We start from the raw sequence: 16,027 nt of genomic DNA, 5'->3' as shown, positions 1-16,027 counted from the left end.
GGAAGAGAGGAGGAGGAGGAGGAGATGAGAGAAAATGGATGGAGAAGAGGATGAACCTTATCCATGTGGCTTCATATAACCACAGGTAGCTACGAATATCATAAAAGGGTAGAATAATTGGGATAACTTGTATAATCTAGGTGGGAAGTTTGTATCATTATCAACTGGCTTTGAATTTATTGTGTGGTCATCTTGTGAATTGAGAAGTTATTGATATATAAAACTGACTGATAATTATAAGTTTCTAGAGTTTGATTTATTGGGTTACAGGGATTTGTGACAGCTAGCCTCAGGGGGTAGATGACTAGAAAGGTACTAGCGCCTCTGAGTCAGGCGAACTGGAGCTGAGAAGACCGCTGCTTGGGGCTAGCCATAGAGGCAACAAGACCACCGGGGCCAGAGAGAAGCCGGCACTAGTGTGGGGTGGTGCCATTTTTAATATTTCACACAACACTCCTAAGCCAGGGTAAAGACTCAGAAATCCTCTTCCCTGTAAGCAATGTTAGCAGCTCAGTCTTGTGCAGGTCTTGACAAGTAACTATGCTTCTATGAGTTCAGGAGTGCCACAGCCATGTCATGTCTACAAGACATCATTTTATAGCATTCCTCTCGTCTCTGACTCCTATATTCTGTCCCCCCTCCCCCACTCATCTCCTCTACTTCTATGATGTTCTTTGGCTTTGAGTAAGGGAGTGACATAAATGTACCATTTAGGGCCAATCAACCCCCACTTATTCTCAGCACTTTGACCAGTTATGAGTATCTACATTAACCATGCCCACTACCATGGGAGGAACTAGACACACTCTTACTGAAGCTTAGGAACCTCATGACTGGTACTATAATCCTGATCTAAGGGTCTTGTCTGGGAGGTCATACACCCTAATTGGAAACCTACTATTCTATCATTTGTTTACAGAATGGGGATGCTAATATGTATGTTTATACTTATAGATTAGATTGTACTGAACTGCCACATATTGTAAATGTGAGAGTCAGACTTGCAGAAGGAGGAGAGGGGCTTTCTTTCAACATTTCCCTCTCTTTAGCAGATGTAGATATGTGTCATAGGTGGTGTCTATATGCCTCATGAATCTATGTTACATCACAATTAACCGTCTGGCTCTCCCATTCATCTGCCTTTGGTTTTTTCAGCTCTAGTAGGCTCGGTGTGTGTGTGTATGTGTGTGTGTGTGTGTGTGTGTGTGTGTGTGCACTCGAGCGCACGCCAGTGTCTTAAGATCTGACTGTTCCTGTGTCCAGGGCCTCAGGGCTGCATGTAGGTTGAGATACTTGGTTATTTCGCTTCACTCTCCTGCCATGGCAACCCAAGTAATTTATGTCTGACACCTGTGATCTCACTGGGACCTTTATCTCATGCTCTTTCAGCTTAGTAAACCTTGTGCCCTTTGTTGCCAGACCATTCTTTCTACTTATGTCTTGAGTATATATATATGTGTGTGTGTATATAGATTGATAGATAAATAGACATAAATATAGTCATTCTTGGAAATAGACTCTGGGTCTGTCTAAAAGTGCAAGTATGCTCCACAAATGCACACACACACAAAAAAAATTACCTTTGTACCCTGGCTTTCACCCTTTTATTTTATGTGCTTGAGTGCTTTGCCTATCCCCACAGAAATTAGGAGAGGACATTGGATGCCCTGGAGCTGGGGCTACAGATAGTTGTAAGCCACAATGTAGGTGACAGAAATTGAACCCAGGTCTTTTGTAAGCATAACCAGCACCCTTAACTATCAAACCATCTCTCTAGCCCTTCTCTAGTTGTTTAATAGTATGTGGGTTGGTTTGTTTTTTGTTTGCTTGTTTGAAGTTGGTTTTTTGGTTTTGGTTTGTTTTTGTTAATCTGTTTCCACTGGTAGATATGTGCCACAGGTGGTGACTATTATGAAATTTCAGAAAGTTAAACAATGATATTCCGCTTTCAAAGCTTTACCCCAGTGTTTACACCTACAGAGACAGCCGAAGCGGGAAGAAAAGTGCATGCCTTCTATAGATAAATGCTCTTGTCTCCTAAAATGTCCAGCTGATTTTCCTCACAACCCATTTGTAACCCTGGTTAACCCAACTAACAGGAGTGCTGCAGAAAGCAGAAACAGGACCTGTGTGAGAAGTTTGATCACCTATACGGCATCCTGGAGGAGAGGAAGACTGAAATGACCCAAGCCATCACTCGAACACAGGAGGAGAAACTGGAACATGTCCGAACTCTTATCAGGAAGTATTCCGATCACCTGGAGAACGTATCCAAGTTGGTGGAGTCAGGAATCCAGTTCATGGATGAGCCTGAAATGGCAGTATTTCTGCAGGTAATGCTTTTTGGCAGCAGAGACACAAACCCGAAGGGTGGGTGCTGAGAATTAACTGTGATCACATTTTCACTCTTTTGTTCAGATCTCATTTAAAAGTCTATTTCATTAACTAAAAGCTTCATACATTTGATATTAAGTAGAGAGGGTGGCATTTAGGACCTGAGCTAGGAGATTTAGACTCACAAGTGGAGGAATTAAGTTTCACCAACTTCATGCAAAGAGTTCAAGTAAGCTCCTCTCTGTTGCTTTCACAGAATGCCAAGACCCTGTTGCAAAAGTGAGTACTTTCTCTTGGATTGAACAGCACACTTTTCGTTTTTACCCAAGGTCACCAGACTTTAAACAGTAACAGAAAATAACAAGTGTCTTTGCTACAGGATCGTGGAAGCATCAAAGGCATTTCAGATGGAGAAACTAGAACAAGGTTATGAGATCATGAGCAACTTCACTGTCAATCTCAATAGAGAAGAAAAAATTATCCGTGAAATTGACTTTTCTAGAGGTGCGTAGCTTCTTTGACTATCTGTTCGAAGGGCACATGTGCAAGAGCTGCCGAGTAAGCAGAATGGGGGAAATGTGCAAAACCCTTCAGAATGGACACGCAGACCTCCACAGGATCACAAACCAGCGTGACCCTCAGTCTTACTACAGGATCACATGGCCATTGACTGTTTATTTTTATAGTATTTTAATGTCATTCATTATCAAGGGATTGACTCTGGGTAATGAAATCATTAATAATTGATAAGTGATGATAACTCAACTTCAAATCCACCATGTAGTATGAATCATATTGATGTAAAGGAAAAAGTTTAAATGCCAGTTGAAAAGAAAACACAGAAGACATCTGAGCTAGGTATGACAGTCCCTCAACTTGAGAATGAGATAGTAACAAGTCACAGAGTTGGTTGTCGTGTGGAAATAGGCTAGGGTCCATGAGCTATAATTGTGTCTTTCACTTTGGGCTCAGAATTCCCATTCTTAGAAATATCCTGCTGAAATGCTTGAGGGGGGACAATAACTCTGGATTGAACACCAGTTGTCACTGCCTTGAGTCATAGCAATGTAAAAGAGAAATGTAAACAGTACTGGGCTAGACCTCCAGCTATGCCATGAAATTACACCAGCCCCACAGACACAAGTTTACAGCCAAATCTTCATAATAGATTATTATGATTTATTATGATTTGTGCTTAATTATATTTATTATAATGAAAAGTGAATGCATTCACTGAATTAAAATAAACCAGTGTTTTCTGATAGGGAAGAGGGTTGCATTTCCATTTAACAAGACAGAAATAAGTAGGTGAAAACCTCCTCTCTCCAGGAGCTTATAGAAATGCTGGCTATGTCAGAAATGCGATCTATAAGTGAGGTTGTATGTGGGACAGGGCACACAGCTTCATAGTGGGGATAAAAGCAAAGCAATGGTTCTTTGTGAGAACCACAAGATTTCAACATGGTAGACCTGGTCCATTGTTAAGTGTCCCTAGGCTTGTAGTTGTTAGTTTTTAACTGTCTCTATGGCTACAATGGTAGTAGTTAATAAAAAGTTTAAAAATATCTTATCTCTCTAGAAGAGGAAGATGAAGAAGATGCGGGAGAAATAGATGAAGAAGGAGAAGGAGAGGATGCAGTAGAAGTAGAAGAGGCAGAAAATGTTCAAATAGCATCTTCAGGGGAAGTGGAGACTCTGGAGGAAGCTGCAGAGCCCTCTCAGCTGGCCGCAGAGCTCCAGGTCGCCCCAGAGCCACTACCTTCTTCCTCTCCAGAACCATTGTCATCCATGCCACCTGCTGCAGATGTCCTGCTGACACAGGTAACCATTCACTAGCCCCTTCCTGCTAAACTACCGTGCTGCCAAGTACTCTAAACAATTTATTCTACTCTAAGAAAAAGATAACTGTGTGACATACTTGTTGGTGGCAGACGAGAGGAGATCAGGACAGTTACAATGCCAGAGAGAAACGCCCTCTAGATGGCCTAGAAGGTTCATCACCATTATTGTGGTTAGCAACATTTAATTTAATGCCACTTTTCTTCCAACACTTTCAGATCTGAGGCAATCTCTGTGTATGTGGGGGGGGGGGGGAGGGAGAGAGAGAAATAGAGCAATAAGAGTTGCTCATGAGAATATAGAGTACCTTTTGTTCCTGAGTACAGTGTAGAAATTATACTAGGTTAGAATGACAATGATTGTACTTCAGAACCTTGACTCTCGTGTCCATAATGGAGGAAGTAACTAGAGAAGGCATAGCAGGTAGAGTAGCTCATCCTGAAGCACACCTCTGCCTTCTCCTCGGAGGGCAAGCAGAGGAAGCCTGTTTTTCCATTTGTTTGTTACTTGAAGAAAGTGTAGTCCAAAGTCTTTGAAGAGGCACCTGCTCAGCTTACTCAAGGCTTTTAGAGGCCACTGTCCTGTCTGGGGCTTTATGTGGACTTCCAGAGCACTTCTGTGCCCAGAATCTCAGTTGTTGTATGTGCTGGGAACAACAGGCTCATCAAAAATTCTGGTTCTGCTTCTGTGGGATTCTGAGATTGTTGACAGAGAAAAAAAAACCCCAGAGAACTCGGACATGGAATTCTATTTGGTACTCTGTCTCCATAGGAATCCAGGACATAACAATTTTTATTTCCCAGAATCTTGAACTTCTGAGTATCCCAGTTGCATTGACATTGAAAGTAGGGACAACATTAATGAGGGATGGGTTTGATCAATTAGGTCAGTGTTGATTTTTAAAAATCAGGTTTTGAAACCCATTCATAATGCCAGAGTTAATTCTGGTCAATAACTTGCCATATGTGGTATTGTATATGCAACATTTCACTCAAGGCTTGTGCTTTGCTCCATCTGGGCTACCATCTAGTGGAAGGCAAGAACATAAACATGTAGATGCCAGTCAGAGGCACAGCCCAGTGATGAGCATTTTGCCCCAGCACCCCAAAGAGCTCAGGGTGTTCAAACCCAAAGGGAAATGACACCAACTGCTCTTTCCTCTTTTTCTTCTTCTTCTTTTTCTTCTTTTTTTTTTTTTTTTAATTTGCCAATCCATTTCTTCTGATTAAGGGGGAGGTGGTGCCCATTGGCTCTCAGCAGACCACACAGTCTGAAACTTCAGGCCCTTCAGCAGCGGAAACTGCGGATCCCTTGTTTTACCCTAGTTGGTATAAAGGCCAAAGCCGGAAAACCAGCTCCAACCCACCTTGCACTCATGGGAGTGAAGGTCTGGGTCAAATAGGGCCTCTGGGCACTGAGGATTCCAGTGTGCAGTCCGCAGAAGTGGCAGAAGCCGCAACCAATGAGCAGGCAGCAGTGAGTGGTAAGGAGTCTAGTTCAACTGCAGCTACCTCTCAGGTTAGTGTTGACGCTCTTGTGTCTGTATGCTTTACCACATTTGCACAGCCCTGCTGGAATAGGCATATCCAGAGATCAGAGGGAAGCCACTGCCCTGGGAAAATGCAGCACTAGCTCATTCTCCATGGCTGGCTTGCACTTAAGCATTCTACTCAAGAGTAAACAAAGAACCAAATAAAGCTGATTCCCTTTGTCCATGGTGACCCCATCTCCCCATGGAGATGAGGTGCAAACAAGCCTAGCCCTTAGGCATGCTGTGCAAAGCTGTTTTATTTGCAATGGCTGGCTGGCTGGTGTTGCTGGTTCTTTGTGAAGTTTACTTGCCCTTACTCAGCCTTCATGATCTCCCCTGGGCTTCTGAAGACTAACCACCTGCTTTGGAGTCATTCCTAGCAATCACCAAGAAACATATTTGAATTCGTTTAAATTTGCTCTGCAAAATCATCTTGGATTTATGTCTTCCAGAAATGCACTTGCAATGGTTCGATAGTCTTGGCTTAATCAAACCAGTGCTTCTTAACCTTGTGTTCCTCCAGGCAGGAAAACACAGGCTTTCCTGTATTTTTATAGAAACATTGATAAAAAAATTTAATGATATGGCCTGATAAACTTTTACTTTTATAATGAAAATTTGAAGTCCAAGCCTTCCTTCTAATGCTTCATTAGATGTTTGTGTGTCTCTAAGAGCTGATAGAGCCCATTTTCAGTTTCTTCCGGAGGAAGAATGTTAGTCAGGCAGACTCCAAATAATGTGTGTGAGGAGTGAGAGCTGCTAGACAAGCTGCCATTCAACTTGTGCGGGTCTGTAGTCCTCCACCATCAGGTGTCAATGAACAGTGAATAGCATGAGTATCTTGTATCGGCTCAAGTGGACCCAGTCTCTCCAGGTGTCAGAGGGACATCAGTTTGGAGAGTTGAGTGCCATGCTTTTGTATCTGACTGCTATTCACAGTTGTACAATATCTCCACAAGTAACAAATAGTAGATCTCCCATCCAGTGCAAAAAGTTTGTATAAATGATATGTCTAAAAGAAATTATTTGTGATGATGTCAGTGAAGATTTCTTCTTGTTTTCTCACAGGAGTTAGCAATCTGCCTAGCACTTCTGGCTTTTCTTATTCTCTACTACATCTGGAGTCAGATTCAGTGCTTGATTTTTGCTTTAATGGGTAGGAAATATTTTATTTTCCATTTACTAACATCTCATGTATTTTCTTTCATAGTGTTCCTCTTCTGTAGGCTCAGAGATGCACTCCTCAGAAGCCTTGATGTTCAGCCATCTAAAACTGTTTCACTCAAGGCCCCAAGCTCCCTCCCTATAGTACAGGGGCCCATGCACTGTCTCAAAAAGACTCCCTCCATTACCCTTGCATGGAGAACCTGACGTCATAGACAATTATTCAGTATTCCAGTAGGGATGAACCCTCCTATTGGCCATTAGAGGGGTCCAGCTTAGCAGAGGGAGAAGCAACAAAGAACCCATTCAGGAGCATGTAGGTCTAATGTAGGCTTAGGAGCAGCGTTCCCCCTGTCTTCCCAGAGATGTTCAGGAGGCACCCTGTCGAGAATGCTGTTCAGGTCAGACTCTGCACTAGTCTAGGACTAAGTGATTTCTCAGTTTTCTTAGAACCTTTATTCTTTTCAGGGTCTTTCCTTGGAGAGGAGGTCTCTGAGAAAAAGATACTGCTTGTGTAGCAGTCATTAGGTACATAGAGCGAAGAGACAGGCATTAATATGCACATAAAACCATAAGAATCTAAATCAAAGAAAATCCATTATTTCATTCAACAGTCCCTTCCTTATGTTTCAAGTTACACTTCTCATAGGCAAGCTATTAGGTTTGCTTAGGGAGTGACATATTATATTTTGATTTTAATCCTTTGAAAGTTACCAATTTAGTTAGCAGTATTTGCAGAGCTCAAGTACATTCACTTTTGAGTGAAGGGCTCTACTGGCCTAAGCCCTTGCTCCGTGCGCCCTTAGCCAAGTCCAGGATCCTTGGAGCTAAAAGGCACCAGCTATTTTAGGTTCCCTAACCTGTCATGAAAGGCCTCTCTCCTGTCTCATTAGCCATCTGCTCTGCAGTGGCTGTAGGATCTCTGTGTGTACCAGCTGTATCTGTAACTGTGTGAGCAAAACCTCCACCCACCTAATGTCTAAACAGTCAGCTGTGAACTTGTATACAATCAAATGTCCTGGTCATGCATATCATCTATTCAGTGGCCTGACTCCTGCTCTTCACATTATCTGTGGTAAAATGGAATCATAGCCAATGGTCTTGGGCACAAAAACAGGGACAGAAAGCTACATGGTTACTGGAAGCAGGTGCTAACTGTGGATCTGAATAATTGTCTAAAGGGTTCCGGCTATATTCTAAGAATGTTGGTTTGGAACCCTGTCACCTTGTATCCTTACAATATCCTCTGAGGCTGTGAGGGGGTGTCATGCTTCATGGCTGTATGCATTCATCTGCCTGTATGGTGAGATGGGAGTGAGGCAGGAGGGCTGGGGTTTGATGCAGTGGTTTGGTATTTGTTGTTACAAAGCCATCTTGATTGTGCAGTTTTATGTTTGAGAAAAGGCATTTTTATGTAGCAAAGCTAACCTGATCATAATGGGAACCACTCTTGGACCCAGGAAATCAGACATAAACAGGGTTGTAAAGACCTCACAATGGTCCCAAAGTCTGGTGCAACTTCAATACACAGAACCACTAGATAACTATTTGCCCAGTATACATTTAGCTTGTAATGTCACTCTGCACTCCTGGTCTTCTCTTTTTTGTGGGCGGAGGGGGAGAGGTTCGAGACAGGGTTTCTCTGTATAGCCTTGGGGCTGTCCTGGAAGTCACTTTGTAGACCAGGCTGGCTTCGAACTCAGAAATCCACCTGCCTCTGCCTCCCGAGTGCTGGGATAAAAGGCGTGTGTCACCATGCCCAGCTCTGGTCTTCTCTTAAATATCTTGGATGTGATACCAGAGCTGTCCCAACTCGCTGATGGTCACTAGTAGTATTTCTAGGACAGGAGGTGTATTGCCTCAGAAACCCAAGCATCACAATAAATCGTTCGCCTTCAAGCTCACCTCAGCCCCAGTGGCTGAGTTCTAAACCTTTTAAGGTGGTTTATTCCCAGGTATTTTCTACATATTCCTTGTAAATCCCACCCTTGACTCCAGAACACAAGCAGATCATTCTTACATGATCTGGTCATGGAAAAACAGAAATCAACTCCCTCTACACTGGGGGAGGGGTGTGAATATGCTACTCTTTAATAGATCAAAGGTGGACTGTTACCATTCTTGTCCCCATTTTCTCTGAAAATTATTGTTTTCAATTTTTGGATTCATCCCACTTGTCGATTCATATTTTAAAAGGTGCTAGTTCTTCCCCTTTGCAGGAAGAACTTTGAACCTTCTCACCTATTCCTGCTAGAAAACTGTGCAGAGACCCAAAGTTTGAGCTCGTGTTTACTATGTTTAGCTGAAGCAAAGAGAGTTTGGTGGAAATAACATTTGATGCTCTCCATATGTTTATTTGAAATTTGATTTTTTTTTTTGGGAAAACTTTATGTGGAGTTTTCAGAGTGTCATGCAATTTGTTTTGATCACATTCTGCTCTCTGCCAGCTATGTTGGAAAGTGAGGATGCTAGTGCAGAGACATCTGGAGTCCATTTCAGGATGTTGTCATAGGGGGACTCATTTAGAGTCAATGATAACCACACAAGATGCCCAGCAAACGGACAATTCTTTGCATTTCTCAAATTGCATTTTCTGTTGCTAAATTCTCACAGAAACTACATGCTTTCATGCTGATTTGCAAGTATCTCCCTAGGTACTTATTTATAGCTCAGTGGTTGCACGGGTGTTGTTCCTGCCTGTGAAGCTGTAAACTCCATGCAACCTGTGATGTCTGCCCCATGTCCATGTGAGGGTTGCTAAGATCCCGTGTCTCAGTAGGACAAAGGCAAGATGTACACGTTAGAGGCAGTCTGATGCGAGATGGGTGAAAATGTGTATTTTATTAAAGGCAGCCTTCTTGAGTTATACATATACTAAAGCTGACCCATTGCAAGGGTATACTTTAATGAGCTGTGACAATTTTATGTCATTTTGTAGCTATCAATACAGTTATTTAAAATGTTTGTTACCTTTCAAATTTACCTGGTCTTCAACAGTATTGATTCAAAGACTAAATGACTTTTATTGACTTGGTCACTTTACCTTTATGGGTTCTGACTTATATTCTACGTAAGAAACATTGCTTAATTTAAAATCACAAAGACCTACTCCTATGTTCTGTAGTATTTTTATAATTTTAGCTTTTAAGCGTTAGTGGGATTTTGTTAGTCTGAATATATAAGGTGAGACTGAAGGGGTTGTTTGTTTGTTTGTTTGTTTTGGTTTTTTTTTCCTTTCTTGGTTGTCGTGAACCTGTCATGACACATTCTCTTTCCCTTTTTGAGAGACTCCCCCTTCCTTCTAGAAATGTGGTTGGTTGAACCTGCATGGGCCTCTCTCAATTCTCTTTTAGGCCATTTTTCTTCATTTTCTTCACTAACTGATTATTATTGTGCTATAAAAAACCTTCAAATGAATAAGTTTGTCACCTTTGACCTGACTTTAAAATTATTTTTACTATTTATTAGTTTTACTATTTTTTAAAGGATTAATTTGCAGTTTTATTGGTTTTCTTGATCTTTGGCCCCTTTTCTATTATTTATTGTTTGTCTTCTTGTTCTTACTTTTTCTTATCTTTTCTTATCTTTATTCTCTTGCTTGCTCTCCCTGTCTCTCTCTCTTTCTCTTCTTAATGATGAAAGCTTCATTTGTTGATTCATTATTTTTCTTGTTCTGCAATATGAATGTCTGGTGCCATAAAGTCATTGCTTTAAAACACAGGAGTGGATGTTCACAGTCAGCTATTGGATGTATCACAGGGCTCCCAATGGAGAAGCTAGAGAAAGTATCCAAGGAGCTAAAGGGATCTGCAACCCTATTGTTGGAACAACATAATGTACTAACCAGAACCCTGGAGCTCTTGTCTCTAGCTGCATATGTATCGAAAGATGGCCTAGTCGGCCATCAATGGAAAGAGAGGCCCATTGGACTTGCAAACTTTATATGCCCCAATATAGGGGAATGCCAGGGCCAAAAGAATGGGAATGGGTGGGTAGGGAAGTGGGGGGCGCTATGGGGGACTTTTGGGATAGTATTGGAAATGTAATTGAGGAAAATATGTAATAAAAAAAAAAAAAAAAAAAGTCATTGCTTTAGTTGGATCCTATGAGTTTTAACATGTGTCTTTTTAATTTTCTTTAAAACATTTGTTGATTGGTGTAATAATTTCTTCACTGATGCATGGGTTATTTAGATGAGGGTTGATGAAGTTTGAGACATTGGGGATTTCTTTTCCAGATTTTTTTTTTTTTACTATTTGATTCTATTTGATTGTGTGCTTCCATCCTTCTAAATTTATGATTTACCGTTCAGAATGTGACTTGGTGAACATGCACATGTTCTGAGAAATACAAGTTTCCTGTTGTGACTGCCTTACATTTTCTATAAATATGTCAAGTCAGGTGATTGATGATGTAGTTCAAGTCTACAGTGCTCATTCTGATTTTCTGTTCTCAGTTCTATTAATGGCTGAGAAAGGAATTTTGAGACCTCTTATTATACTTGTGAATTTACTTAGACCTTGAAGATCTATGAGGGATTTTCCTCAGATATTTTAAAGTTCTATTTAGGTACTTTCATATTTAACATTGTTATGTTTTCTTCAACAATTGATCCCAAGATGAAATATTTCTTAATAACAAAACTTATCTGTTTTCTGCTCATACTTGCCTGCTCTGGGACACCCCAGAGTGTATATAAATGGTCTCTATTCACATACAGGTTGTAGCTGCCGTGATATGTTTAAACCTTAGGTGCTGGTAAAAAGGGAGAAGCCAGGAGGAGAATAGTGTTGAAAATCCTTGGGCATTGTTCCATCTAGCAGTCTTCAGGAAAAGTTTCATAGACTGGATCCAATATGCCTGGTTTCAATTCTCCAGTATCCATACACAGGGCCAAGGGCAGTACCTAAGCTAACTATGATCTGGTGATCCGTTTGTTCTGTGGGGCTCTGAGCATTTTCATGACATACCTATGCCCAAGATTTTTCCTTTATTAATTCTGAGTAAGTACCCAGGAATGGAACTATTAGGTTTAGAGTTGTATAAATAACTTCACTAGAAATTATCAATCTGTTTTCCACAGTCTATTAATTGTGTCCTCCCACTGAGAATGTGAGAGTTCCAGGCCTTTATCATCTTATCCAGTGGAGTACTGCATCGTCCTCTACACTTAGCCATTGTAATGTATCTGTGTGTTCTTTCTTATGGTTTTAATTCACAATCTCTTGCCAATTAATTCTGTTTAGCATCATTTCATATGCCTATGCTTACGTTTTCACAGAACTGCAGAGGCAACTCTGCCATGAGTAGGTGACTTCAAGCACTCAGTGTCCTGTTGACTCAGAAGGATTGATCCATAAGAAGATATAGTACCCTGCCCTGTTCCTTTGTACCATCTTATCAGAGGCAGAGCCTCAGTAGCAATGTGGGTTCCCTGTACCTTAAGGTTCATCATCCTAACATAGAAGAGAGTATGTACAGGTTAGATGCAGTGGCCCATTACAAACAGAAGCAAAGGGAAAAGAGTCATCAGGGAAATGTAATTCATAACTGACTTGTTCTCATCCAGGATCTAAAAATGTACATGTTATTAAAATGACCCCACAGGAAAAAATAATGAAGCTGAAGAAAAAAAATAGAGATGAGAAAGACTAAGGAGGAAGAAAGAGAGAGTGTGTAGTGATCAGAAAGATCAGTGTGTGTATGGGGGGGGGCAGGTGCAGTGATAAAAAATACAAGTGTGTGTGTGTGTGTGTGTGTGTGTTTGGGGGCAGATGCAGTCATCAGAAATAAAAATGGGGGGGGGGCACAGGTGTAGTGATCAGAAAGTTGAGGGGGGCTATTGGCTATTCTTTATTTCTTAGAATTTCAGAGCAGTACCTGTATCCAGACCTGAACACTTATCAAATATCATACTGTTCAAGATTTAGACCCCTGAAAGTGTTCTCATCCTCCTAGTGAGTATGAGTAATGGGGCAAAGTGCCAGAGCCAATAGCCAGCCCTGTATCTCCACCCAGTGCTACTAAACATAAAGAAATAAAATAATAAGATGGTTTTATATAAATAACCTTTGAGATTAACCCATCCACTATGGTTTCAAGCATGAAAATATCCCTCTAACTGCAACTAGAGATTGAGAGGTAAGCAATCCAGGAGATAAGAAGGCCAGGAAGCTTCTATATGTGAGATTAATTTCACAATTTATTCATTGCATTAAAAAAATAAATAAAGCTAACAGAGATAGGAGACAGAGAACATGATTTCCCTTGAGTGTGACTATATGTCCTGTGTTCTTTGAAATGATCTATTTAATTTTCCAAAACAAACTAAAGTGAACGAAAATTTAGCTATGTCCCTTAAATTTAGTTGAAGTGTTCAGGGTATCAAATCATTTTTAAGCAGAGTCCCCACTGTGAGAAGCACTGTGTTTCAGGACTCGCAAGCTTACACTCACTGTTCTGTGGGTGCCTTGTGCTGGAATTCTCACTGCAAGGAAGAAAGTGAAAACTGATTGTGCTCAGGAACGGCCTCCGTTTACTGGGTAACATTGTCGGAACTTAATTATTGCAAGAAATCGGGGTGGGGGGGATGTGATAGTGAGATGAAGTCACTTCTACAGAGAAGAAGGTTGTATGAGGGAATATAGTTTTTTCTAGCAAATAAGTTTTAATGAGCTCATTCTATTAACATTGCTTTCGCATCTGTGTCTCACAACACTGGAACTTTATTTATTTTTGCACTTTTATTCCTCTGCTGGGAAAGTGACATTCTAATAATGATCAATTTAGCTGTTTTACTGAAAGGTCAAATAGACAAACCAACTCTGAAATTACAGGCTCTGTTTCTCAGGAGCAAAATAATAACTGCCACTTTAACAGGGAGATAAAATTGATGTATCCATTATAAAAAGCCAAATACTATGTAAACTGTTTGCAGTCTTGTCATGAATTCACTTCTCCAAGTTTTGTGAGTGAACACTGGAGAAGGAGCTCTCGTGGAGCTGGGCACTAGGGATGACTCTCTGGGCACTAGGGATGACTCTCTGTGCACTAGGGATGACTCTCTGTGCACTAGGGATGACTCTCTGTGCACTAGGGATGACTCTCTGTGCACTAGGGATGACTCTCTGGGCACTAGGGATGACTCTCTGGGCACTAGGGATGACTCTCTGTGCACTAGGGATGACTCTCTGTGCACTAGGGATGACTCTCTGGGCACTAGGGATGACTCTCTGGGCACTAGGGATGACTCTCTGGGCACTAGGGATGACTCTCTGTGCACTAGGGATGACTCTCTGTGCACTAGGGATGACTCTCTGTGCACTAGGGATGACTCTCTGGCCACTAGGGATGACTCTCTGTGCACTAGGGATGACTCTCTGGGCACTAGGGATGACTCTCTGTGCACTAGGGATGACTCTCTGTGCACTAGGGATGACTCTCTGTGCACTAGGGATGACTCTCTGGGCACTAGGGATGACTCTCTGTGCACTAGGGATGACTCTGTGCACTAGGGATGACTCTCTGGCCACTAGGGATGACTCTCTGTGCACTAGGGATGACTCTCTGGGCACTAGGGATGACTCTCTGTGCACTAGGGATGACTCTCTGTGCACTAGGGATGACTCTCTGTGCACTAGGGATGACTCTCTGTGCACTAGAGATGACTCTCTGGGCACTAGGGATGACTCTCTGTGCACTAGGGATGACTCTCTGTGCACTAGGGATGACTCTCTGGGCACTAGGGATGACTCTGTGCACTAGGGATGACTCTCTGGGCACTAGGGATGACTCTCTGTGCACTAGGGATGACTCTCTGTGCACTAGGGATGACTCTCTGGGCACTAGGGATGACTCTCTGTGCACTAGGGATGACTCTCTGTGCACTAGGGATGACTCTCTGTGCACTAGGGATGACTCTCTGTGCACTAGGGATGACTCTCTGTGCACTAGGGATGACTCTGTGCACTAGGGATGACTCTCTGTGCACTAGGGATGACTCTCTGTGCACTAGGGATGACTCTCTGTGCACTAGGGATGACTCTCTGTGCACTAGGGATGACTCTGTGCACTAGGGATGACTCTCTGTGCACTAGGGATGACTCTCTGTGCACTAGGGATGACTCTCTGGGCACTAGGGATGACTCTCTGTGCACTAGGGATGACTCTGTGCACTAGGGATGACTCTCTGGCCACTAGGGATGACTCTCTGTGCACTAGGGATGACTCTCTGGGCACTAGGGATGACTCTCTGTGCACTAGGGATGACTCTCTGGGGGAGCTGGACGTGGGGAGTGGTGTGGGGGGAGCTGTTAGGACAGAGATGCAGTTTGCTTACTGTTCTGACTTAACTCAGACCTTTGCCCATCCTGCTTGTTGCTTTGTCTTTATTTGTATGTCTCAGTGATTTTCATGATGTATCCTTTTTCTTGTTCAAAGATTTTATTATCTATAAGTACATTGTAGCTGTCTTTAGACACACCAGAAGAAGGCATCAAATTCCATTACAGATGGTTGTGAGCCACCATGTGAGCCATGTGGTTGTTGGGAATTGAACTCAGGACCTCTGGAATAGGAGTCAGTGCTCTTAACTACTGAGCCATCTCTCTAGCCCATGCAGCCTTTTTCTTATGCTGTTGGTGAGGTGGGACACTCTGTAAATATATCCCAAGTTTCCTGGTTTGTGGTGGCAGCTGTAATGTGTGTGTTCACATTGCTTCATTTCATGCCTAGAATCATCTCCAATCAGCCCCATACAGAAGAACCCTGGGGGCTTGCTCAGGATCACAGAGCAGCTGGGAACTCAGGGCTTTTGTCTATATCTTTAAGCCCAGAGTGTGGTGCACAGTGTAATGAAGGTCACACAGGCACTGGAAAAAAGTGGGTGAATCTCCCCTCTCCCCTGGGATCGCTGTGACCAAGAAGCCCTCTACTTTGATTTACCACACACAATGGGCTGCAAAGTTTTGCAAAGAACCAGGGGTTGGTTTCTAGGCTCCACATACATCCTTTCAAAAGAGAGTTCTATTTAAACTCAGAGTTCCTGTCTTCCATTGTTGAGTCAGCCCATCTTGATTTTCATATTTGATTGTTTGCTTAATACAATGTAGAGAAACCCTTTTGTGAAAAAAATATGGCTCATTCTCAGAAAGAGAGAGA

The 16,027-nt window shown here is 42.2% G+C and overlaps 1 protein-coding gene across 4 annotated transcripts in view; it reads left to right on the top strand.

Moving 5' to 3' along the window:
• Trim55 (tripartite motif containing 55) overlaps window positions 1-16,027 on the top strand; it is a 47,561-nt gene that overhangs the window by 23,372 nt on the left and 8,162 nt on the right. The window contains exons 5-10 of one of the 4 annotated variants that reach the window (XM_029475361.2): window positions 2,100-2,333; window positions 2,591-2,613; window positions 2,714-2,838; window positions 3,914-4,155; window positions 5,404-5,691; window positions 6,773-6,860. In XM_029475361.2, the coding sequence (XP_029331221.1) occupies window positions 2,100-2,333; window positions 2,591-2,613; window positions 2,714-2,838; window positions 3,914-4,155; window positions 5,404-5,691; window positions 6,773-6,860 (1,000 nt within the window). Of the gene's footprint in view, window positions 1-2,099; window positions 2,334-2,590; window positions 2,614-2,713; window positions 2,839-3,913; window positions 4,156-5,403; window positions 5,692-6,772; window positions 6,861-6,914; window positions 10,299-16,027 lie in introns of those variants that run through there. The other 3 variants (XM_029475362.2, XM_021158626.3, XM_029475363.2) reach the window with 3 other exon arrangements.

Source organism: Mus caroli, unplaced genomic scaffold (genome assembly GCF_978045245.1).
Source record: "Mus caroli unplaced genomic scaffold, Mus_caroli_1 scaffold_3, whole genome shotgun sequence".
Taxonomy (NCBI): Eukaryota; Metazoa; Chordata; class Mammalia; order Rodentia; family Muridae; genus Mus; species Mus caroli.
Note: the sequence above shows the minus strand (reverse complement) of the source record. Positions and strands in the feature narration are given on the sequence as shown.